Source organism: Eubalaena glacialis, chromosome 9 (assembly GCF_028564815.1).
Source record: "Eubalaena glacialis isolate mEubGla1 chromosome 9, mEubGla1.1.hap2.+ XY, whole genome shotgun sequence".
NCBI classification, from domain to species: domain Eukaryota; kingdom Metazoa; phylum Chordata; class Mammalia; order Artiodactyla; family Balaenidae; genus Eubalaena; species Eubalaena glacialis.
Genome location: NC_083724.1, coordinates 14174649 through 14199245, shown reverse-complemented (window position 1 = coordinate 14199245; position 24597 = coordinate 14174649). Strand labels below are relative to the sequence as shown.

Here is a 24597-nt window from a genome sequence, read left to right as displayed (position 1 = left end):
TAACATAATCCACAGGGTCCTTGGTCACCTGGGCAACTCACAGGATATCATTGTTAGCATCATGCTGAATATTTGAGCAGAAAAGAGCAAGAATCCCAGATGTCATGCTAATACAAATGTATACCAGAAGGTGGAAGAAAAACCCCATCAAAGTCCAGTGGCTTGCCACACCACTGATGTTTCTGAGGCGCATGCAGGGTGTATCTGCTCTGAACAAGTTCCTGCTCATTGCACCACTTACCACCAAACCAGGGGCATCAAGCTCAGTGGGACTGTTTAGATATTGGAGGCAACATATATTGTATTTGAGTGCACTGCTCTGACCTATTTATTGAGAAATTGGTAACCCTGACAATTTTGAGTGATCCCCAGGGCGAGAGAAGGCTCTATATAAGGTAGAATCTGCAGAGGAAGCTTCTGTGCCCCTTAGCAGATTCAAGTGGAAAATATACTGTATGGAGCATTTTGCATAGCTCAGGTGGCAAATGAATGCTGGACACATGGGATTCTAAATGTGAGTTATGACCTTTCCTACCCACCATGAACTTAATGTTATCTGATCCAACAAACTAAAAGCTTAGCTATATGCAGCTACAATCCATTATCAAATGGAAGTCATTTCTATGAGAATGTCCTTAAAAAACTGAAAATAGAGTTACCATATGATCCTGCAATCCCACTCCTGGGCATATATCTACAGAAGACTCTAATTTGAAAAGATACATGCACCCCAGTATTCATAGCAGTACTATTTACAATAGCCAAGACATGGAAGCAACCTAAGTGTCCATCGACAGATGAATGGATAAAGAAGATGTGAGATATATATATATATATATATATATATATATATATATATATATATATAACTTATTTGCTCCTCAGCTCTTTTATCACCTATATGTCCAGTTCCCTGTGTTAAATTACCACTGTTTGAAATACCTAGAACAGTAGTTCTATTTTCCTAACTAGACCCTGACTACCGATAAAACGTGTATGCATGCAAGTACATGTGTAAGTATGTGATATAAGTCAATTTGTATAAAACAGAATATAAGCATATATGCATGTGCACCCACATGTGTGTGTGTATATTCATGTGGTGGGCATATAAATGCATATAAAGGATATAAAGGATAAAAATGCATATAAAGGATACATATATATATATATATATATATATATATATATATATATATATATGTAAAGGATACATCGAGTGATAGGTTTTCAAAGGGAGAGTACAGGAGGACTTTCAATTTTCTCTCTATATTTAAAATTTTCTTATCATTAGTTTTTACATCAAACAACTTTGCAGTTTCAAAACACATAGTTCTTTTTGAATGACTCAAAGTTTTCTAAGTAACTGTCTACCCCTCTGGTGGCAGCTTTAATGTCCTCAAAATTTTACAGAGAGAGTAGATTAGTATAGTTGCACTGATTTCCCTTATCCACACCTTTAGACGATCCCTTTCCTTAAGCAATATAAGAAATATATGTCTACTTGGATCAATGAAAATATTTCAGGTTTCATTTTCTCCTGACAGATTCTATTTTATCCAATGTGATCCAAAAATAATATTTCCTCAAAATTCACACAAAATATAAAAACACTATATTTCCATCTGATGTCAATACATTCATTCTGCAACTGCTATATCCCTTGTTATATGATTCACAAAGAATGTGAGGAAAAGTATAAATACACTGTGTTGGTGAGCTTGTCATTCTGTTAGTGATTTTTTTTAGTGCTAAAATTTGTCAATACTAATTTTCTAAAGACAAGACAAAATGATGCTTTTAAATTTAGAAACACAAAGGAAGGGCTATAAAATTACAGTTTGTCTAAGATAGTCATAATTTTTAACAGCCCAACAGAGTCTGACAGTGTTAATCTCACTATTAATTCCAAACATATTCCAGCAGTATTCTGGTGACAAGACTTTAGTGGGTTTATGGAGAAAGAAATACTTGTTTAAGTGACTTTCATCATGCCACACTGCTTCAATGTTAGTTTTCTTGTCGTTCAAGATTCCTTTGAAGCATTCCCTGGCAATATTGAGAACCTGAATAGGAGTACCACCAAATACAGCAGCATGGTAATAAAAATCTCCCTTACCAATAGGTATATATGCTTCTGATAACTGACTTCTCTCATAAGGTAACTCAGTAGGACTTGTCTTATACCAATGAGCATGTAACTGAGCTACTGACTCCCCCAGAGTTTCCAGTCCATATTTTCTTAAGAAGATTTGATCCACATCCATGCAGAAGAGGAAATCAACTTCGTATTGGATGTGATCCACAACATGCTCACTGATGGTCTTCATGCGCATCCTACTGATATCTTGCCATCTCTTCTCTCGCTTTATTTCAAAAACTTTCACGGTACGGAGGGGACTCAGCTCTATCCAAGGCAACTTGGAGAAGTCATCTATCAGGACGTAAATTATGACTTTCTGGCCAGCCATAAAATGTTTATCAGCTGATGATATAAATGTGTACAAATAATGGTCAGTGTATCTGTGAAGTAAATAAGAAGCAATTAAGTTCATATTCTTATAGTTTAGTGGAACACATATTATTTAAATTACACTGTAGTTTATCCAAAAATTCTACTAAGCAACCAAACATTAGATATGCTTTTTGAGTTGTATTTAAGTAGTATAAAAGTGAAATTATCTGCCTTTCCTCTCCTTGATGAGGTTTTATGGATTATAGGAGAGAAGAGGAATTCCTTATGAGAGAGAATAAAACTTGGTGAGATCAGGAAACTGCACAGAACCCAGCGCAAAACAAAAGCCAGAGTTTTCAGGGTTATCAGAACAGTGCGGGTTTGCTTTGGAGGGTGTAGGCAGGAACGGTCATGGGTCATTGCAAGAGCAGTTATTGATGTTTGTGGCTTGCTTTTATTTATTTATTTTTATTTATTTATTTTTTGGCTGCGTTGGGTCTTCGTTGTTGCGCGCGGGCTTTCTCTAGTTGCAGCGAGCGGGGGCTACTCTTCGTTGCCGTGCGCGGACTTCTCATTGTGGTGGCTTCTCTTGTTGTGGAGCACGGGCTCTAGGTGCACGGGCTTCAGTAGTTGTGGCATGTGGGCTCAGTAGTTGTGGCACACGGGCTTAGTTGCTCCGTGGCATGTGGGATCTTCCCGGACCAGGGCTCGAACCCGTGTCCCCTGCATTAGCAGGTGATTCTTAACCACTGCACCACCAGGGAAGCCCGTGGCTTGCTTTTAGAGTAGTTAGTTATGCATAAAAGGTCAGAGGTGACATGCTTTGTATCCACTGTCTGCACTGTCTTTCTTATTTTGCCATATTTTTGCTAAGATTGCTGGACTGGAAAACAAAACTTTCTCATTTCCAGTCTCTCCAGCCAGTTAAAGATTCTCATAGTAATAAATGGCCTCAGGTAAATTCAAAAAAGGAAAGGTAATATACGCAACTAGTTCAAATGATGTTCATATAATCATTAAAAATAAGATCTGGATATTGATCAGAGTTTTAAGAAATATAACAGATGGGGTCAGGAGAAACTTTCTAGTTTGGAATATCTAAAATTATTAGGTACATTATGAAAAATATCACTTAAAATATTGTATTGAGCTGGAAGCTAGCAACTCAAATCCAAAGTCCAATTTATCCGTATTTCTTTTATGGTTAGTGCTTCTGTATCATACTTCAGAAATCTTTGCCCCCTTAAGGTAGTGAAAATATCCTCCTACATTTTCTTCTAGTAGCTTTATTGTTTTATCTTTCATATTTAAGTCTATTATCCATTTGAATTAATTTTTGTGTATAGTGTGATATAGGGCGGTTTTGTGTCCATCTCAGCCTATAGATGGTGATGCTATTGGCTAGGAATGCCTAGGGGCACTTACTTGAGTCCCTACTACTTGTGGTGAGACAACCCCGCTCCCCACCAGACACTACCAGAGCCTACATTATGGCTGGACCAGCACTTGTCATTCTTATTATAATTTCAAGATACACCTCAACAACAACCATCAGGGAACTTTGAGAAAATAAGCTTTATTAATCACAAATCCTGGCATGCGTGAGGCCACACAGGGAGGTCACAGTTTGGAGGGGGCGGAGAGAGAGAGAGAAACACGAGGACCTGGGGTTCTGCCTTTACTGGGGTTGAGGGTGGGATGCCTAGGGTTTTGCAAGTTCACTCTTTATTGGCAAATTTTAAACATAAGAGCAAAAGTTAAGGCAAGAGAGGGAAAAAGCGGGGTCATACATGTGATCAGTTATGTAGATCAGATCACCCAGGGCTTTCTAAAAGGGGAATTTCATGGGTGGGATGACCTGGCTCTTTATCTAGTTGTTTAGCTAGTAAGCGTGCCATACAGCTGGCAATATTTTTATTTGAGATAGATGTCTTTAAAATAGACGTCTCAGGGAAGTCCCTGGAGGTCCAGTGATTAGGACTCCGCGCTTTCACAGCAGAGGGCCTGGGTTCCATCCGTGGTCAGGGAGCTAAGATCCCACAAGCCGCGAGGAGCGGCTAAAAAATAAATAAATAAATAAATAAAAGAAAATGGATGTCTCAGCAATCAATCAAAAGCTTAATGTCAGGCATTTGCTTTTTTTAAAAAAAAAGCTTATTGTCACTACAATGGCAAACTTTTTTTTTCAACTTAAAAACTTTCTATTTTGGAATGCTATTAGATTTACAGAAAAGTTGCAGATATATGATAGAGTTCCCATCTATACTCTACCCACCTTCCCCTAATGTTAATATATTATATAACCATAGTACATGTGTCAAAACTAGGAAATTATCAGTGGTAAAATACTATTAGCTAAACCACAGATTTTATGTGGATTTCACCAGTTTCTCCCCTAATGGCCTTTTTAGTTTCCAGGATCCAATCCAGGACATACACTGCATTTAGTCACTATGTCTCCTTAGTCTCTTCCACTCTGTCAATTTCTCTTCTTGTTGGTCATGACCCTGACCATGTTATTTTGTAGAGTGGCCCTCAATTTGGGTTTTTCTTAGGTAAAGTTAATTTTTTTTTTTTTTTTTTTTTTTTTTTTACCTTCTCTCCCTTGTCTGGATTTTTTTTTTTTTTTTTTTTTAGAAATTCACGTTCTTATTTATTGATTGATTTATTGATTGATTGATTGCTGTGTTGGGTCTTCGTTTCTGTGCGAGGGCTTTCTCTAGTTGTGGCAAGCGGGGACCACTCTTCATCGCGTTGCGCGGGCCTCTCACTATCGCGGCCTCTCTTGTTGCGGAGCACAGGCTCCAGACGCGCAGGCTCAGTAGTTGTGGCTCACGGGCCTAGTTGCTCCGCGGCATGTGGGATCTTCCCAGACCAGGGCTCGAACCCGTGTCCCCTGCATTGGCAGGCAGATTCTCAACCACTGCGCCACCAGGGAAGCCCCAGGTAAAGTTAATTTTAATACAGTCAGACTTATCAACCTTTTCCTTTATGGTTAGTATTTTCCATGTCTTGATTAAGAAATCCTTTTCTAGCTTGAGTTCATCAAGGTATATTATACTTTTTCCTTTAACTTTTGGTCTTTAAACTAACTGGTATTTGATGTTTGTATATGTTTGTACATGATATGCTATAGAGGTACAATTTCAACTTTCCTGTGTTGACACTGACTTTCTCCAGCATCATTTATGGAAGTCTTTCCCTACAGGTCTATAATGTCATTGTCAATAAATAGAAAGTCTTTAACATTTGCATGGGGCTTTCTGTTTTATTATATTGGCTTATTTGTTCATCCCTGTAGCAGATATTCATGTCGAAATGTTCCATATAGATACTTTCAATCTATCCTCCCATTTTCAGTCCCACCTATATTCCTAATTTCAGGGGAACTTGATGCCATTATTCCTGAAACTTTGGGGGTTCTTTAACACAGAGAGGGGGTTTCATGGTGAGGTGAATGAGGTTCTTGTTTCAGCACCCCTTCCCTTACAGAGGATCCTTCCAAGACTCAGTGTGTTCTATTGAGGGTGGGTGGGAAGGAAGCAGAAACTCCATCTGTGTCCTGAAGGTAGGAGCATTGCCCCAGCATGGGATCACTCTCTATGCCCTGTTACAGATTCTGGGGCAGCAAATTGAAGGGATCAGAATGGGTCTAGCAAGGAGGTACACGGGAAGCTTCTTCTGAAAGGATTCTTCCCTCCCTCCTCCCTTTCTTCCTCTTTCTTTCTGTGTTTTTCTTCTTTTTTTTTTAACAGTAAATTACTATCAATATTTAATAACAAGTTACTGTAAGGTTGATAAACTTTATAATTTTAATGGGTGATATGTACATTGTTCAACTTAATACTTTTTGTACTTTCTTTGTATGATTTTTATATCAAGGCAGCACTTGCTTCATAAAATTATTTGGGAAGTGTTCCCTCCTATTCTCTTTTCTGAAAGAGATAGTGTAGAATTTATGTTAATTCTTCTTTAAATATTTGGTAGAATTCTCCAGTGAAGCCATCTGGGCCTGGAGACTTTGGGAGTTTTTAAAATTATGAATTCTATTTCCTCAGTAGCTATAGTGCTATTCAAATGATCTATTTCATGTTGGGTGAGTTGTGGTTGTTTGTGCTTTTCAAGGTCCATTTCATTTAAGTTGTCAAATATATGTGTGTAGAGTATTTTATAGTGTTTCCTGATTATCCTTTTGACGTCTGCAAGGTCTGAGGTGATATACCCTGCTTCTTTCCTGATATTGGTAATTTGCATTAATTTTTTTCTTTGCCAGTCTTCCTGGAGGATTATGGATTTTATTGATTCTTTCCAAAGAACCAGCTTTTTGTTTCATTGATTTTTCTCTACTGCTTTTCTGTTTTCAATTTCATGGATTTCTGCTCTTACCTTTATTATTTCCTTACTTCTGATTTCTTTGGTTTTATTTTGCACTACTTTTTATAAATTCTTGAGATGGAATTTATTGATAATCTCCCATTTTCTACAATAAAAAGCCTGAATGTAAAGGACATTTGGCAATATCTACCTTCCCACAGCAAACACAGTCAACCCCACAGTAATTTTATGACTTGCGTAATAATTTTCCAGTGCCACTTCATTGCAAGTGCCATGCCACATAACTGGAGCTGACCAGTTGGTAGTATGTTTGAGAGACTTGATGCACTGTAAGGAAGACATAAGAACTATGAACAAAATACTTTTTAATAAAACTGTAGTAGATATTGCTAATGTATAAAGCCTGTGTCTGATTGCAGCATTTCCTTACTTCTAACCCAAAGCCTTGATGGTCATGATAAACTGAAGAAACAGTTTATCAGAAATGGCTAGATCATTACAAAAGTTCATGTACTGATTAGTTATAATGTGCTTCCAAGATCCTTCCTTGAGGACACATAGTTGAAATGTTGCCCAAAGTCTAAAGTAACAATTTCTCTTATATTTGGACAAAATCTACTGTCTTAGGCTTTTGGACATTGATTATTTACAGAGGCCATATTTTTTTTAAATGAACTTCCCAGTTTTCATAATCTGAAATTCTACCAATGTTAATATTGCTGCATACTGTCAGAATCAACTTTGTCAGAACTTTGGAAGATAGCCAAAGGTTTAGAGCAGCCAAGCAAAAGTTATCTTAAAAAAAAAAAAGACTCAATGTCCTAGGAGTAGAAAAGCTTTGTGGTATTTTAACTTGCACCAACTCCTTTCCCAGTATAGCTGTGGTATTGAAAACATCAAACCATGTTCTCAGTGTATCTGATTCTGAGGAGAGAAGAGTAGATCTAATTCCCAAGGCATTATGTTTGTCTGTTTTGACCTATCTGAGAATTCCTTGAAGGATTGACTCATAGTGCATTCTTTTCTTTCACTTAACTCAGAACTCTCTCAGAATAGAAAAGTGGCTAAGTGGAGGGTATTCCTTGAAAACATTTTTAAAAAGAACAAGTCCCTGCCACCTGGGTCAAAAGATTACAGTTAGAATAAACACTAGATATGCTGAAAGCCTGGGGAGGAAGCATTTGGAAGACAGTTCTTTGGAAAGTAAGGGCTTTGACAAGATCCCATGCATAACAAGGAATTGAGAAATCCATGCACATGTTCAGGGCAGAATGCATGTTCAGTAAAGATCTTTGAAGATCCTAGGCTTTCTCCTCTGGCTGATATTTAGGCTCAAGGCACACAGGAAGTGAAGGCCAAGGCAGAGTTGTAAACAGCTGGGCTGTGTTGAAGGAGGGCCTAAACACAGAGCCAATCTTCACAGACTGTAAGTGTTTTTTTTCTTCTTATTTTCCTTTCTTTTCTTTTCTCTTTTCTTCTCCTTTTTCTTCTTTTCCTCTTTCTCCTCCTCCTTCATCTCCTCTTCCTCCTCCTTCTGCCCTCCAATACATCTCTCTCTCTCAGGCTTTAGGCACTTAAGGAAATCTCTGTCAGACCACTAGCTGACCACAAGCTAAGGGTACAGAGACTTCTGAGACCAAACAAGACAAAGAATACAGTCTTTAAAAATAGTTTAGAAAAGCCACTAAACAAACAAACAACCATAACCAACAGCAAACAAGAACAACAAACTCTGAGGAGGCAAAAGCATCTGATTTCCAGAGTGACTATATTATAATAATCAAAATGTCTAGTTTTTAACCAAAATTTAAGAGTTATGCAAATAAAGAAGAATGTACAGCCCATTCACAGGAAAAAAATTAACGAGAACTGTCCAGACATTGAGCTTTTCTAGAAAGACTTTAAATCAACTATTTAAAATATGCTTAAAGAACAAAAGGAAACCATGGACAAAGAACTAAAGGAAACCAAAAGAACAATGTCTCAACAAATAGAGAATATCAATAAAGAGATACAAATTATAAAAACAAACTAAATAGCAATTCTGAAATTGAGAAGTGTATAGCTGAAATGAAAAAATTCACTTTAGGGTTTCAACAGCAGATCTGAGCAGGCAAAAGAAAGAATTAGACACACACAGAACACTTTACCCATCAACAGAATACATGGTCTTCTCAAATACACATGGAACATTCTCCAGGATACATCACATGTTAGGTCATAAAACAAATCTCAATGAACTTAAAATGACTGGAAATATGCAAACCATCTTTTCCAATGACAATGGAATGAAATTAGAAATCAGTAACAGAAATAAATCTGGAACATTCACAAATATCTGGAAATTAAACAACACACTCAGAAAACCAATGCACCAAAAGAGAAAAATCATAAGGGAAAAAACAAAAGCAAAAAAACCCAAAAATCATAAGGGAAATTAGAAAATACATTGAGATGAATAAAAATGAAAATACAACATACCAAGACTTATGGGAGGCAGTGAAAATCAGTACACAGAAGGAAATATATAGCTGTAAACATCTATATTAAAAAAAGAAGAAAGAGCTTTTTAGGTTATTACCTAAACTTCTACCTTAAGGGAAAAAAAGGGGAAACTAGAAAAAACTAGGAAAAAAGGCGGGAGAAAACTAAAACCAAAGCAAGCAGAAGGAAGAAATAATAAAGATTGGAGCAGAGATAACTGAACAGAGGGAAAAAAAATGATAGAATCAATGAAACCAAAAGTTGGTTCTTTGCAAAGATCAAGGAAATTGACAAACTTTTAACTAGACTGACCAAGAAAAAATCAGACATGACTCAAATTATTAAAATCAAGAATGGAAGTGGGGACATTATTATAGACCTTACAGACATAAAAAGGATTATAAGAGAATACTATGAACAACTATACACCATATATTAGATAACTCGGATGAAATGGACAAATTCCTAGAAACACACAAACTACTAAAACTGGTTCAAGAAGAACTAGAAAATCTTATAGACCTATAACAAGTAAAGGCAATCAAAAATCTCCTAACAAAGAAAGCACAGGGCCAGATGGCTCAACTGTTGAACTCTACCAAACACTTAAAGAATCAACACCAATTATTCTCAAAATCTTCCAAAGAAATAGAAGAACTTTCTAACTCAATCTATGAGGCCAGCATTCCTCTGATGCCAAAGCCAGTAAAAAACATTTTTACTTATGCAGAAGAGTCATTTGACAAAATCCCACACTCTTTCACTATAAAAATACCCAACATATTAGGAATAAAAAGGAACTCCCACAACATGGTAAAAGGCATCTTTGTAAAACTGACAGCTGACATCATACTTATTGTTGAGAGACTGAAAGCTTACCCTCTAAAGTCAGAAACAAGACAAGGATGTCTGTTTTATCCACTTCCATTCAGCATTGTACTGGAAATTTAGCCAGAGCAATTTAGCAAGAAAAAGAAATAAAAGCCATCCAAATTGGAAAGGCAGAAGTAAAACTATCTCTACTAGCAGAGAAAATTCTAAGAAATCTACAAAAATTTATTAGAACTAATAAATGTTGCAGGATACAAGGTCAATATGCAAAAATCATTTGTGTTTCCATACACTAGAAATGAACAATCTGAAAATGAAATTAAGAAAATAATTTCATTTACAATAGGATCAAAAAGAATAAAATATTTAGGAATAAATGTAACCAAAGAGGTGCAAGACTTGTGCAATGAAAACTACAAAACATTTTTGAAAGAGATTAAAAAAGGCCATAAAAATGGAAAGACATCTGGTGTTTATGAATTGGAAGGCATAATATTGCTAAGATGGCAGTACACCCCAAAGTGATCTTCAGATTCAATGTAATCCTTACCTGTAGAAGGATTAAATAGTGTCCCTTCCAAATTGAAGTCCACTTGAAACATCAGAATGTTACCTTATTTGGAAATAGTGTCTTGCAGATGGAATTAATTATAATGAGGTCATTCTGAACTAGGTTGGGCCCTAAATCATGTGACAGGTGTCCTTATAAGAAGATTAAAGGACACATAGAAGAGAGACACAGAAAAGATCCTTGTGAAGACAGAGGCAGAGATTGGAGGATTCTCTCCTAGAACTTTCAGAGGAAGCACGGCCCTTGATTTTGGATTTTTGCCTTCCAGAACTGAGAGAAAATAAATTTCTATTGTTTTAAGCCACCCAGTTTGTGGTGGTTTGTTATGGCAGCCCTAGGAAATGAATACAATACCAATTTTCCAACTGCCTTTTTTTTTGCAGAAATGGACAAGTTGAGCCTAAAATTCATAGGGATTGCAAGGGACCCCAAATAGCCAAAACAATCTTGTAAAACAAGAACAAAGTTGGAGGATTCACACTTTTTGGTTCAAAACTTACTACAAAGATACAGTAATGAAAAGAGTGTGGTTATTGGCATAAGGATAGACATGTATTAATCAATACATGTCTACATCAATACATCTATTGATCAATAGATCAATAGAATAGAATTGAGTCTGTAAATAAACCCATACAACTACTTTCAAGTAAAAGTGCCAAGACCATTCAATGGAGGAAAGAATAGTCTTTTCAACAAATTGTGCTGTGACAACTAGGTATCCGCATGAAAAAAAGGAAATTAGATCCTTATCTCATACCATATACAAAAATTAACTCAAAATTGATCAAAGATCTAAATGTAAAAGCAAAATTATAAAACTCTTAGAAGAAAACTACAGTAAATTTTCATGATCTTGGATTTGGCAATGGTTTCTTAGATATGACACAAAAAGCACAGGAATTGAAAGAGAAAAAAATAGATAAATTGGACTTCATCAAAACACAGAACATTGTGCATCTAAGGACACTAACAAGAAAGTGAAAAGACAGCCCATGGAATGGAAAAAATATTTGCAAATCCTTTATCTTATAAGAGTCTAATAACCAGAATATATAAATAACTCTTGCAGTACAACAATAAAAAGATAACCCAATTTAAAAATGAGCAAAGGATTTGAATAGACATTTCTGTCTATATACAAATGGTCAATAATCACATGAGAAGATACTCAACATCATTAGTCATTAGAGAAATGTAAATCAGAACTATAATAAGATATCATTTCACACACATTAGAATGCCCATAACATAAGCAAAAACAAAAACAACCCCACAAAAGATAAAATAACTAGGGTTGGAAAGGATGTAGAGAAATTGGAACACTCATACTTTGTTGGTGGGAATGTAAAATGATGCAGCTGCATGGAAAAGAGTTTGGTGGTTTCTCAAAAAGTTCAACATAGAATTACCATGTGACCCAGTAATTCCACTTATAGCTATATACCCAAGAGAAGTAAAAACAAGATTTCAAATTAAAACTTATACATGAATGTTCATAGCACCATTACTTATAATAGCCAAAAAGTGGAAACAACCCAATGTCCATTAACTGATGATTGGTTATGTGGAATATCCATACAATGGAATATTATTCAGCTATAAAAAGGAATGAAATACTGATATATGCTACAACATAGATGAATCTTGAAAACATGCAAAGTGAAAGAAGCCAGACATAAAAAAACACATATTATACTCCATTCATATGAAATGTCCAGAACAGGCAAGTCCAGAGAGATGGAAAGCAGATTAGTGTTTGTCAGGGACTGGGGAGAGGGGAATGAGAAGTTACTTCTTAATGGGTACAGAGTTTCTTTTTGGTGTGATGAAGATATTCTGGAATTGGATAGCCTCTGAATTGTACATTTTTAAATTATTAAAATGGTGAATTTTATATTATATGAATTCAAATCTATAAGAAAAAAGAAAGACAATCCAATGAGGGGTGGGGAAGGGAAGAGATATGAACTAGCATTTTACAAAAGTGAATATCCAACTGGCCGATATTCATATGAAGAGGTGTTCAACATTAATGGTCATCAAAGGGAAAAAATGAAAAATGCAATAGGAATTGATGTTCAATTGGAAGAAAAAGATTCTATTAGCTGTTTCAAAACTTGTTATAGACTGAATTGTCTCCCCCAAATTCGTACATCGAAGCTCTAATCCCCAGTGTGACTATTTGGAGATAGGGCCTTTAGAGAGGTAATTGAAGTTAATGAGGTCATAGGATAGGGCCCTAATCCAATAGGACTGGTGTCCTTATAAGAAGAGGGAGAGACACCAGGGATGTATGCACAGAGAAAAAGCCATGTGAGGACACAGCAAGAAGATAGGCATTTGCAAATCAAGAAGAGAGGCCTTAAGAAAAACTGAATTTGCCAACACCTTGATCTATTTCCAGTCTTCAGAAGTGGGAGAAAATAAATCTCTGTTGTTTAAGCCAAAAAAAAAAAAAAAAAAAAAAGCAGTGGGAATTGAAATTTATCAGTAGCCTATTTGGAATCTATTAAAATGATTATATGGTTTCCTACTTTGTTTAACTGTTGTGATTGATCAGTACCTTGAATTATGAGGATATAACTGACCTGTCTTGTTAGTGGGATGCTGTGTCAGTTATTAAGCTATTGTCTTTCATAACTAAAGCCACCACACTATACCTTGCTTTATTATGTTGAGCTGGGACACTGCAAACCACATTTCTCCTTTTCCAATGGGCATCCTGTTAGGCTCTGCTAATAGAGGGCATTGGAGGAAAATTACAAGGCTGGGGGAAGAAGGAACTTGCTTTTTCCTGTTTCCTATGGGCTTCTTATCTGTGTCCTGTTCCTGTAAGTCCCATTCCAGCAATGTGTCTTCACCGCAGCAATAGCAGTTCCTTTCCTGAGCAGCAGTTGAATCCAGCTTTCAGTTTTTCTAGCACCTGCAAAACCAGTCTCACTGTGCCCCTCCTTAGAGGGCTGGTTCTCTGCCCCAAGAGGCCTCCCTAGAGCTCAGAGGCACCAGCACCAGTTGTGCAGCTTCAGAGTTTAAGCTCTGTGAGATTCTTCTCTAAGTTTTTAAGGTTTAATAATTCCAGCCTCTTCCTTTTGTTTCTTCAGCACTAGGGAAAATAATTACTTCCTATAGTTGTTCCCTCCATAACACCTTAGAGTTCTCTTTTCAGTCTTTCAAGTTACCTAGTTAACAACTTTATACTAGTCAACAATTCTTTATACTAAATTCTCTGTTTAAATAATTGGTGTGCTTTTTGTGCCCTGATTAGATCTGACAAATGTCATGATGTTATGGGAGGATGAGTCATGGACCATTATCCAATAACTGGATGTCTCCTTTCAAAGTTTTAATTAAGAGAAGTCCTCAGATCTACAGCATCAAGGTGAAAGATAGGTGGGTAGAGTAAGAAGATGGCGGCAGAGAGGCCAGAAGAAAGCCGTTATATTAAAGCATGAGGTGCAAAGATAGCCCATCTACCTGATTTGGGCTTTGGTTCTCTCATTGGTGAACTGAGGAGAATCAACCAAATGATCTCAAATATACCCTTATGTTTTTGACCCTCCGTCATTCTAGGACCCTTTGTGTTTCTGTCATCTAGATTCTCATTCATTGAGGATGTAGGTACTAATGTCCATTCCCAGTTGGTCTTGGCTACTGCTTATTTTTTAAAATACAATCAAAAATCCACCTGCTCTCCAACATTTGGAATGCCAGTCATAGTACTGTTGCCATCTATTAACTTCTACTGTCCAATCTATGGACTAATCTCACACGGTTAGGTTTGGAATTCTTACTTGGGAAAAAACCAGTCTGACAGCTTTAATTCTTCTGTTTGAGTATTCATAGACCTATCAGGAAAAATAATGCAAAGAGTCACATTATATCTACTAGAGTTTGAGATAGATGAGTGTCTCTCAAGTCATGAGCTGTATTATCAGAGGTAAAATGCAAAATAAGCATGAAGGAGTAAGAAAAATAACAATGAACTTTGATGGTGGTGGCATGGAAAAATCATGATTTCCACCCTCAAGTTAATTCTCTGTGCTTCCCAGAAGTCTTCGTCTGTTTCCACAGTTCTCGTTCTCATCTTCTAATTCACAGAGAAAATTGTAGCCATCAGATGAAAGCTCCCTCAACTTTCTGCCACCTCACCTCCAAATTTACCTGTAGTGCTGAATATTTTCTCTTTCTATCACAATGAAAATACATCCCTATTTTCCATCTAAGGTTAGCCTTAAATATCCTGTCTGCTCAGCAGTCTTGATTTGATAATTATTCTCAGAAGGGTTTTTCTTAGGCCCTCTGTTTGATCAACTGACAATCTTCTGGGCATTTTCCTGTGGCTTCAAGTCCTTATGTATAATGATACTTTTTCCATGAGTTTAAAACTAGTATATCCAACTATATTCTGATGTCTTCTACTTGAATTTTGCACAGACACTACAAAATGAAGATGTTTAATGTTAAAGTCATCATCTCTTCCCCAAAGTAGGTCCTCTTCATATGTTGCCTTAACTCACTGGATCTGCTTGGATTTGCAAGGCAGAAATATCAGAGTCATTTTACACTCAGAGCACTCCCTGAATCCCAACATCAAACCCAGCATTAAACCCTGCTGGTTTTACCTCCAAAACATCTTTCAAATCCATCCCTTATCTCCATTCCCTGCCACCACATGACTTCAAGTCAGCATCATCTCTTGTCGGGGCTACTGCAATAGCCTCCTAATTGGCCTCACTGTACACTTTAAAAAAAGACTTTATAGTGTGAAAAATTTCAAAGGTACACAAATGTAAAGAGCACAATATAATGAACCCTCATATTACTATCCATATAATTAGCGATGTGCTACCCTCTGCCTATCCTTGTATTGCCCCTTTTCAACTCATTCTCCATATATTTACACTCTGCTTCCAATAGCATGTTTCTGAAGCACCAGTGTTACCATGTCATTATTCTGTTTAACAGTGTCCAGTGGCTCCCCTTGTCGTAAGGATCATGTCCACATTCCTTATATGGCCATGATATTCTGCATGATCTGGCCCTTCACACTGTTCCATCCACCTCTCTTACCTAGTCCCACACCAACAATTTTCTAGGCTCACTGGCCTTTTATTTCCGTAAACATGCCACAGGTTCCACCAGCTAATTCCCACATAGCCTTTAGGTCTCATTTAAATATCCCTTCCTAAGGGGAGTATTCCCTAATCTGCCAGATGAGTTTAGATTCCCTTCATTAATCGCTAATATTTATTGAATACTTATATTATCAAATTTAATCCACCACTATGAGATAAACTGAGGCACAGAGGCTTTTATTATCTTGTCCATAGTTGCACAGTAGGTGAAAAGACAAGCAACCATGCCTGAGTCCTTACTCTTCCTCTTTCCTAAATACTCTAATAGCACCCTGGCTAGGACACCCTTAGAGAGCTGATCCTGGGCTGAGTTAATGAGGGGATGAGGCAGCTATGGAGCTGAGTCGTATGTCATGAGACTGTCTTTGTGCCTATGTACACAGATGGGAGTAACTGCTATGGCAGAGTATGGCTGAGACATGACATTCTACCAGGCACCAGCTTCCACTGATAGTGATGCCTTGGATAATGAGTATTACTATGCTAAGGCTATAGAATCCTGATGCTAAAGAGAACTAACATTAATAATAGAGAGAATGAGGAGCTTCCCTGGTGGCGCAGTGGTTGAGAGTCTGCCTGCCAATGCAGGGGACACGGGTTCGAGCCCTGGTCTGGGAAGATCCCACATGCCGCGGAGCGGCTGGGCCCGTGGGCCATAACTACTGAGCCTGTGCGTCTGGAGCCTGTGCTCCGCAACAAGAGAGGCCGCGATAGTGAGAGGCCCGCGCACCGCGATGAAGAGTGGCCCCCGCTTGCTGCAACTGGAGAAAGCCCTCGCGCAGAAACGAGGACCCAACACAGCCACAAAAAAAAAAAAAAAAAAAGTCCCAATGCCCACCCATACCAACTGAATCAGAATTTCTGGGGTTGGAGCCAGGCATCAATATTAGCTCTCCAGGTAATTCCAGAATGCAGCCAAGTTTGAGAACCAGAATGCAGCTTTATGTCTCCTACTACTAAAGGGACACATAACTCTTATGTGATACTTTTTATTTTGGAGGCAGTGTCCCCACACATAAGGGTATCCAGCTACCTCCCACTTGTCTGATAAGTGTAAAAGCAGTGAGCTTCCAGTAGGACCTTGGACAAGAGAAAGCTCTCCAGCTGGTCCATGTTGCAGACAAGTTACCCTGCCACTGGACTCCTGTGACCAATCATATCTTACATAGCTAAAAGGGTCTGAAGTAGACTGGGATGATGGATGAAGACTGTTGCTAGCCTTGATAGAAAACTTAACAACAGAGGTCAACTGCTGAGGTCAACTGAATTCCAGAGTAAGGAAATGCCCCTTGAGCAGGTAACCATCATTCCCTCCTTTTATTTTTCATTTTTTCCCCTCCTTTTAAGTAGGAGTTACTGTAACTTTCCCCCCTCTTCCTTCCTTGTCTCTCACTATTGACTCTTGTATATTTGGGTGTGAGCTAAATTTACCATTTATTTCACAGATTGCAGAATAGTCAGATGGGCTTTCTAAGGAACCAAAGGATAAATAGTTATTACCTGGAGATAGTAGGCTCTGAGAGGCTTAGCCCTCTGACATTGGCTGTGGATTCTGTGGTCTGCTATTAGGAGAGGGGTCTGTGCTAGAGTTGTGCATAACGTTTTTGAATCATGGTAGCAGGGAATATTTTAGATATGTGGAAAGAAGTGATTGACAGCCAGACAGCTATAAGTGAATGTGGTAGACACTTTTAGAGGCATCTACCGAGCTCACAACAGTATATCCTTCTCTGAGAACCTCCCCAGAGTGTAACCTACCCTCCAGTAAACCTACCCCATGGCGCAGCTGCTGGGAGCATGAGTGGATGCTGTGCCATATGGGTTTTCTTTTCCAGGAATTTAGAGTTTTGAAGGAAGAAATCTTGAGTCTGGAGATAGTTGGAGCTTGGTCATATTTGAAGACCTTTAGGGGAAGTTTACAATTTTCAACTGTTGAAGCCCTTGTACTTCCCTGGCTCTTGCTTATGGCCTGGTTGTAGTGATGTGCTAGTAAATTTTTACACAATCACCTCCTTAGAAAGATGGAAAGGGAAGGGAAGGGAAGGGGATAGAACCCTGATTTCTAGTGTTTGCTGATTCCCATGGTGCAAACTTTCCCACTATGGCCGATATCAAGCTACCACAGTGAAGTCACTGAACAGGGTTGGGAAGTGTTGCACACAACACGTTCTCACAAGCAGGTATGAACCAGCTTCAGTATACCACTGTCTGGCTGTCAACTCTCCCTTGTATTTAGTAGAACTCTCCAGTAGCCTCACAGTAATCTCCCTTTTGGGTTTATACAGCTCAAGGGGAATGTCTGTTCTTTGCAACCAAAGTATCTTTAACTGAAACACCTAGCTAGCATAACCACCTTTTATTCTGAACAGTTACAGCCAACTTACTAAAAGTGTGTTCTAACTTTGGCTGATTTTTAAATATTTATAGCTATATTCATTTATATGCAAAACTCATATCTATTTCTACAAATGTGCAGTCCTCGCCAGGTCCAGAAAAGACTTTGTAACCCTATTCGATGTTATTATCCTAAGCAGTTGCTTAGGATAACAGTGTTGTCTTGGGAAATTCCTGCCCTCTCGTGTCCAGTATGGGGAACTACTTTTGTCTGAGCTGTGAAATGTTACAGGGGGACTAAGACCAGGTGAGTTTGAAGCTTTTGGCACCCATTAGGGACTATTCCCTGGGTATAGACAGGTGAGTATTATGCAGATTGGCTCCCCACGTTTCTTTCTTCATGAAGTTCAAGGGAACTTTACACCAGGTTTCTCAATCTCATCACGATTGACATTTTGAGCCAGATGATTCTTTGATGTGGGGCCTGCCCTGTGCATTGTAGGATGTTTAGCAGCATCCCCGGCCTCTGCCCACTAGATTTGCATAGCAACCGCCCCCCCCCCCAAGTTGTGACAACCAACAATATCTTGAGAGATTGCCAAATGTCCCTGAGGTCAGTGCAGGGGTGGGGCGTGGGCGCGCAGCAGTGGCGGTGGTTGTACAAAATCATCCTGGTTGAGAACGGCGGCTCTACTCTGATGGAGTAAGCTCGTCCCATGCATCAATGACCTTAAGCAGCACTGAACTCAGTAGGTTAGGGTACCCGGTTAGAGCCTGAAGCTCAGAGCTCGACTCGAGTTCCCATACTGATAGAAAAGCATCTGCTTTGTAATAGGACACAGAGTCCACAGTCAAAAAAAATTTTTTTTTTGATTAAAAAAAGCACTTCTTATGAGGCATGACGGGAGTGGACGTAACGATTCATTCGTTCATTCACCTAGTAGATATTCGTTAAGCAGCGCCTCTGAGAGAGGTGATGTAATGGGTGCTGGAGCCGATGCAAAGGCAGACTATGGTCCTGCCTTTAAGGAACTCACAGTTCTAGAAGGGTTCAGTGGGGATATTTGCAGTTGTAAGAGAAACCCCGATTCCAAGTGACTTAATAATGGGACCTCATTGGCTCACACATTCGAAAAGTCCACAGGCAGTTCAGGCTTTAGGTAAGGCTGGAGCCCGTGGCTCAGGGTTGTCATCAAGGACTGTGGTTCCTTCAGTGTCCCTGCTCCTCCTGTCCTATTGTCAGTTTCATCCTAAGGCTGACCTCCCTTGTGATCCCCAGAAGTGTTAGTGGCTTCTAATGTTACATGTGTCCGTATTTCCAGTAAAAGACCTGAGATTCAATTTGATTGCATTAGTTTAGATCACCTGCCCACCCCCGAATCAGTCATTGCCACCAGGGGGAGGGAAAGTGTTGATTGGCTTAGTCTGGGTCACTTGGTCCAACGATGGCACTAGTTTCCATAGAAATCACACAGACTCCATAGAGGAGACCAGGCTTTGCTGGGGAGGGAGAAAGAGAGCCGCAGATGCTGGGCGAATGTGCAGCCCTCAAGCAGCCAAAGCCCTCTCAAGCTCTTTGCTGCTCTTCACACAGGCTCTGCTATGAGATCCCATCCAGTCCCAAGGCCTTGGCGCCGTCTGGGGGGGGTCTCCGTGAAAGTCCCGTCACGGTCCTCTGTGCTTCGTGTCTGCTGCTTCTCCCTCTGAAACCTCACTCCACCTCCACTCCTCACAGTGACCCCCTTCTCTTCCCGCAAAGCTCAATTCAGAGGCAGCCCCTCTGAAGCTGTTTCCACCTCCCAGACGTCCTCTCCTTCTCTGTACCCCCTTGGCCCTTGAACTTTCCTGGGCCTCGTATTGCTCAGGTTCCATTTGACTTTCTCCAGCGTGGCTCCAGGCTGAGTTTAGACCTACCTTCTGCCTCTGAAGAGTCTGGGTCTACTAAGTTCTCTCTCTTTAATTCCTAAGACAAGGATTGAGAGCTTTTGGTGGTGATTCCTTGCTGTCCAGATTTCAAAAACAAGATGGTTAAAGTGTGTGTGTGTGTGTGTGTGTGCACATATGTGAAAGAGAGAGTAAGGGAAGCTGTGGGAAGAGCAAAGGATTTGGAGCCAGACAGTCCTGGGTTTGAATCCTAGCTCTGCACCCTTACAGACCTGAGGCTTTGACCAATGGATCCCCACTTAACCCAGCTTTCTCACCTTAAAAGAAGTATGCATTGTATGTTATGCATTCATGCTTTCTATGATGTTTCGCACTTGTGAGTATGCTACCATGCCTGTGTTATTCATTTACATAAGGTACATTTAATGAAGAGTGATTTAATAAATTCTTATAACTGTAAGTACTGCCATAACTATCAGTAAATCACATAGTGACTTTGGCTGAGAGAAAATGAGTCGTTACAAGAAGGACAAGAGAAGTCAGGCCCTTCTAGCCTTACAGAAACTTCTCCCCCTCCAGCTGCATGGAAGCCCCAGAGTGGAAGGAGGAGGCATGGCTGTCCCTTCCACCCACCCCCTCACCCAGCTTTACCCTCTGAGGCACTGCCTTGGTATAACAGCTTATGAGCGCCCACTGGGCTTATGGCGGCCCTGCAGGCACAACATAAAGTTGAGAATGATCGCAGAGTCTTTTATTTATTTTTACATGATCCATTTTAACTAATTTAATGCACTTGGGGCCGGTTTCGTGCAGAAAAAGTGGGAAGTGGTACGGGCCTAGGAGCATACCTAGCTTTTAAAATATTACTTCTTATGGCAAAAATTCCCCTTTATCAGATTCTTCTATAAAGCAGCATTTTCCTTGATAGGAAACATGGCCCTCCATACGCATGGTGTCAACACATGTATCCTCATCAGCTTCTCTGGTGTGAGCTTCAGCTCAGTTGCTTCCCAGCTGGGTGGCTTAACCTTTCTGAACCTCACTTTGCTCATCTACAAAATGGGAATAATTCTCTGCTATGAGGGAATCATGCCCTGTTGCATATCCCATGCACCACACTACATCAGGCTGCTCCACTTCAATTTTTGTATTTATTATAAATACACACCCCCCCCTCCCAGTCTTGCTGGAAATTCAGCAAGTCTCTCCCAGGGCTCCCTTGGCCAGATATATTCCCCAGAGGTCAGGACTAGTAACCACCAGATATGGTTATGGCATTGTTTTCTCCCTCTGCCCTCGTGCCCCACCCAGACCTTCAGGGGCAAGCCTTATTTTACTGGCACTTAATTACTTCAGCGTATCACTTTGGGAAGCTCTATATAAGCATTCGTTGTTATAAAAGTTAGCGAATCTCAACCATCTTCTTCCTATCTTTGTAACAGTGGACAAATATTTAGAAGGACACAAGGACTATTTGGAGTCTAAGTATTTAAAATTCTGCAACTGACAATTCTGAACATCTTTGGGAGAAAATGCACACTCCATGACTGGACCAGAATATACTGAGAAAATAATTTATTCAATTGTAAATCAGGAATTTTATTTATTTATTTTAATACCGAACTATTAATAACATCTTGAGTTTGTCCATTTGGAATTTAACTTTAAGTGAATTAAAAAAAATCAAGATTCCTTCAAAAGGAAACATCAGTCCTTTAATCTTTGAGGATAGATCATTTCTTTGCTTTGGGAATTAAACCATGAACTCTCCCTACTCCAGAATGGATCCCAGAAAACTTGAGTTATAGAGAAGCAAGAGTCCTAACTGACCTGCAATCTCCTTTTTCTTTTACAAGGGCACTTCTTCAGGATTTTTGATGGTTTTGTTTTGTTTTGCTGGGTTGTGAAAATTCTTGGCAAGAATTGAAGACTAGGAGGCACAGTGAAACAGTAGCGAAAATGGAGGTTTGATTTTATCAAAGAAGCCCATGGTGCTGAACATCAAGCCAGTGCAATGGCTCTTCAAGTAAATTGCTTGAAAATGGAAACCAGTGACCTAAACTGGAACACAAGCAAAATATAAACGTGCCTGCATATGTAAATGTTGCCTCCTAACTTCCTTTACATTGAATTGCTTAACTTTAAATAATATGTAAGATTTCATAGCTTCTCTTAGAGAAAGGAATTGAATGTTAAGCTGTTCAGTCACGAAGACTGGGTCTCCCATTGCCATCCCCTCTACTTTTGATATAAAATCAATGAACTGTTTTATTATACACATCTGGTTGTTACGCTTCAGTAGTGCAGATGGGGCAGGGGAAAACAAGAGGTTCCTTGATGTCAGCCCTCCAAGTTGGGGCATGATGGGCTGAGGGTTAGAGCAGGTGGTGGCAGGATTTGCTGATGACTGACTGTCATGAAGCCCAGGTCTGGGAAACGTAACCCCTTGCAAGCCTCTTCAATCCCCTGCAGGTCTTTGTCTACTCTGACACCACCCACTTCCTCTGGCCAAGGATTTGAAGACTCAAGTTCCAGAGCATGGTGGACCGAATATGACTTGGCCAAAACAAGAAGCATCTTCTAAGACAACACTTCTCTTGGTGTCATAACGGTTGAGGAGACTGGAGACCACCCACATTGCCTCCCATTCAGCGCCTGGATCCATGCTGCTGTATTTATGTGCCAACCCCACGCCCTGTTCCCCTTAGAGGTGGCATTGCCCCCACAGTGATCAGTCCCCAGTCTTTCTACTCTCTCTTTGCTATTTCATAGCAAACTTACTTTGAGGCTTTGTTTTCATTTCATGCTGAGCACCCACTGGCTCATCAGATTCCCTGTGACTCCCAACATTCGTCACTGTGATATCCACTGGGAGTCTTGACCAGTCTTTGCACGGAAGCCAAACAACGTCCTGATAAGAAAAGGACGTGGACTACAAATGGCCTGAAGTACTCTGCTGTTGAAACCACTTGAGGGTTGCCAAGGTTAACTGTGTCCTACTAAGAGTTCTCCTGTTTGCAAAGCAACTCTGTTGCTTTAGACTCAGCAGAGACAGGAAGACACTGAAATCAAGAGGACAACCGCTCACAATTGTATCTTGTTGCCAAACACTTCCCTATGCATACTTTTCTATGGTAGGTCAACTGACGCATGTAGAGTGTTTCTGGCTTTCTCTTTGCCCATGACAATTTTCTTTTCTTTTTTTGGTTTAGCTGATAGTGTATCCCCCCAACCCAGAATAGATAAGAAATCACTAGGAATTTACATCTGATTGCCATAGATTCATTCTCCCATATTACAAGGCTTGAAGTTGCAAGGAGGAATAATATGTACTTGCTGTGTTGGTGTTTTGTTAGTATTTTTTTTTAAGTTAAAATTAAGTGTTACTTTTCTGAAGTAGCCAGAATAATACTCTCTCAAATTCAGAAACCTACCGGCACAATTTAAAGTCAGACGTTATTTCTAACCAAATTATATTCTTTTGTCTGCCAAGATATCTTGACAAGCTTAATATCTGAAGGCAGGCCTATATGATAATCCCAGCAGTATTCTGGGGATAAGATTTTAGTGGGTTTGTTGAGAAGGAAATACTTGTTTAGATGGCTTTCATCATGCCACTCGGCTTCTATGTCATTTTTCTTGTCCTGGAGGATTCCCTTGAAGCACTCCTGGGTGATGTTTAGGACCTGAGTGGGTGTTCCCCCAAAAATGGCCGCATGGTAATAAAAATCCCCCTGGCCAAACGGAATGTATGCTGCGGACTCTTTCCGCCTCTCGTAGGTGAACTCGTCAGGATCTGCCTTGTACCACCAGGCCTGTAGCTGAGCCACCGACTGGCCCAGGGTCTCCAGCCCAAAGGTGTCTTGGAAGACCTGGTCCACGTCCATGCAGAAGAGGAAGTCGACCTCATGCTGGATGTGGGCCACAATGTGCTCCCCGATGGTCTTCATGCGCATCATGCTGATGTCCTGCCACCTCTTCTCAGGCCTGATCTCAAACACTTTGAAGGAACGCAGAGGACCCAGCTCTATCAAAGGCATCCTGGAGATATCATCCACCATGATGTAAAATATGACTCTGTGGCCAACCATGAAGTACTTATTAGCAGATGTTAAGAACTCCTCCAAGTAATGCTCAATGTATCTGAAACAAAGAAGAATGGGATAAATGTAACCTCTAGGATTTCTGCAGGAGGCGACATGCTATTCTCATCATCTTGTCTGTATTTTGCAGTTTAGGAAAGGAATTATTTTTTCCCCCATCCCAGACAAGTGCTTTCACACAGAAGGACATTCCTGGCCACTCTCCACCATTCAGTCACTCAACTCTGGGGAGGTGGAGTGACTTACCTGACTGATGATTCTAGAAGGGTGACTGGGCATGCCCAGCCCCGCCCCCTCCTCTCTCACTCTTGGAAGCCTGCCAGGTGGAAAGAACATGTGTTCTCAACTGCTCTGGGCCTTGTACTGGTAGCTTAGTGGTACAGGCCCTGCTCCCACAACCAGAGGCTTGCAGTTTCTTGTGCTGTAGGTGCCTGGATGCCCAAGTCTTTCTAATTCTGTGGT

General features: G+C 39.7%; 2 protein-coding genes across 3 annotated transcripts in view; both read right to left on the bottom strand.

Moving 5' to 3' along the window:
* Positions 1-1826: 1826 nt before the first annotated feature.
* LOC133097275 (N-acetyllactosaminide alpha-1,3-galactosyltransferase-like) lies at positions 1827-17593 on the bottom strand. The gene is made up of 4 exons (XM_061199175.1): positions 17589-17593; positions 7372-7387; positions 6981-7093; positions 1827-2523 (listed from the first exon to the last, which is right to left on the bottom strand). Exons 1-4 carry the CDS (start codon positions 17591-17593, stop codon positions 1827-1829), a joined length of 831 nt encoding a protein of 276 aa, XP_061055158.1.
* A 4035-nt stretch (positions 17594-21628) lies between these two features.
* The window catches only part of GGTA1 (glycoprotein alpha-galactosyltransferase 1 (inactive)), a 64138-nt gene continuing 61169 nt past the window's right edge, over positions 21629-24597 (bottom strand). For both annotated transcript variants that reach the window (XM_061199990.1, XM_061199991.1), the window contains one exon: positions 21629-24175. In XM_061199990.1, the coding sequence (XP_061055973.1) occupies positions 23482-24175 (694 nt within the window). In that variant the 3' untranslated portion in view covers positions 21629-23481. The remainder of the gene's footprint in view (positions 24176-24597) is intronic.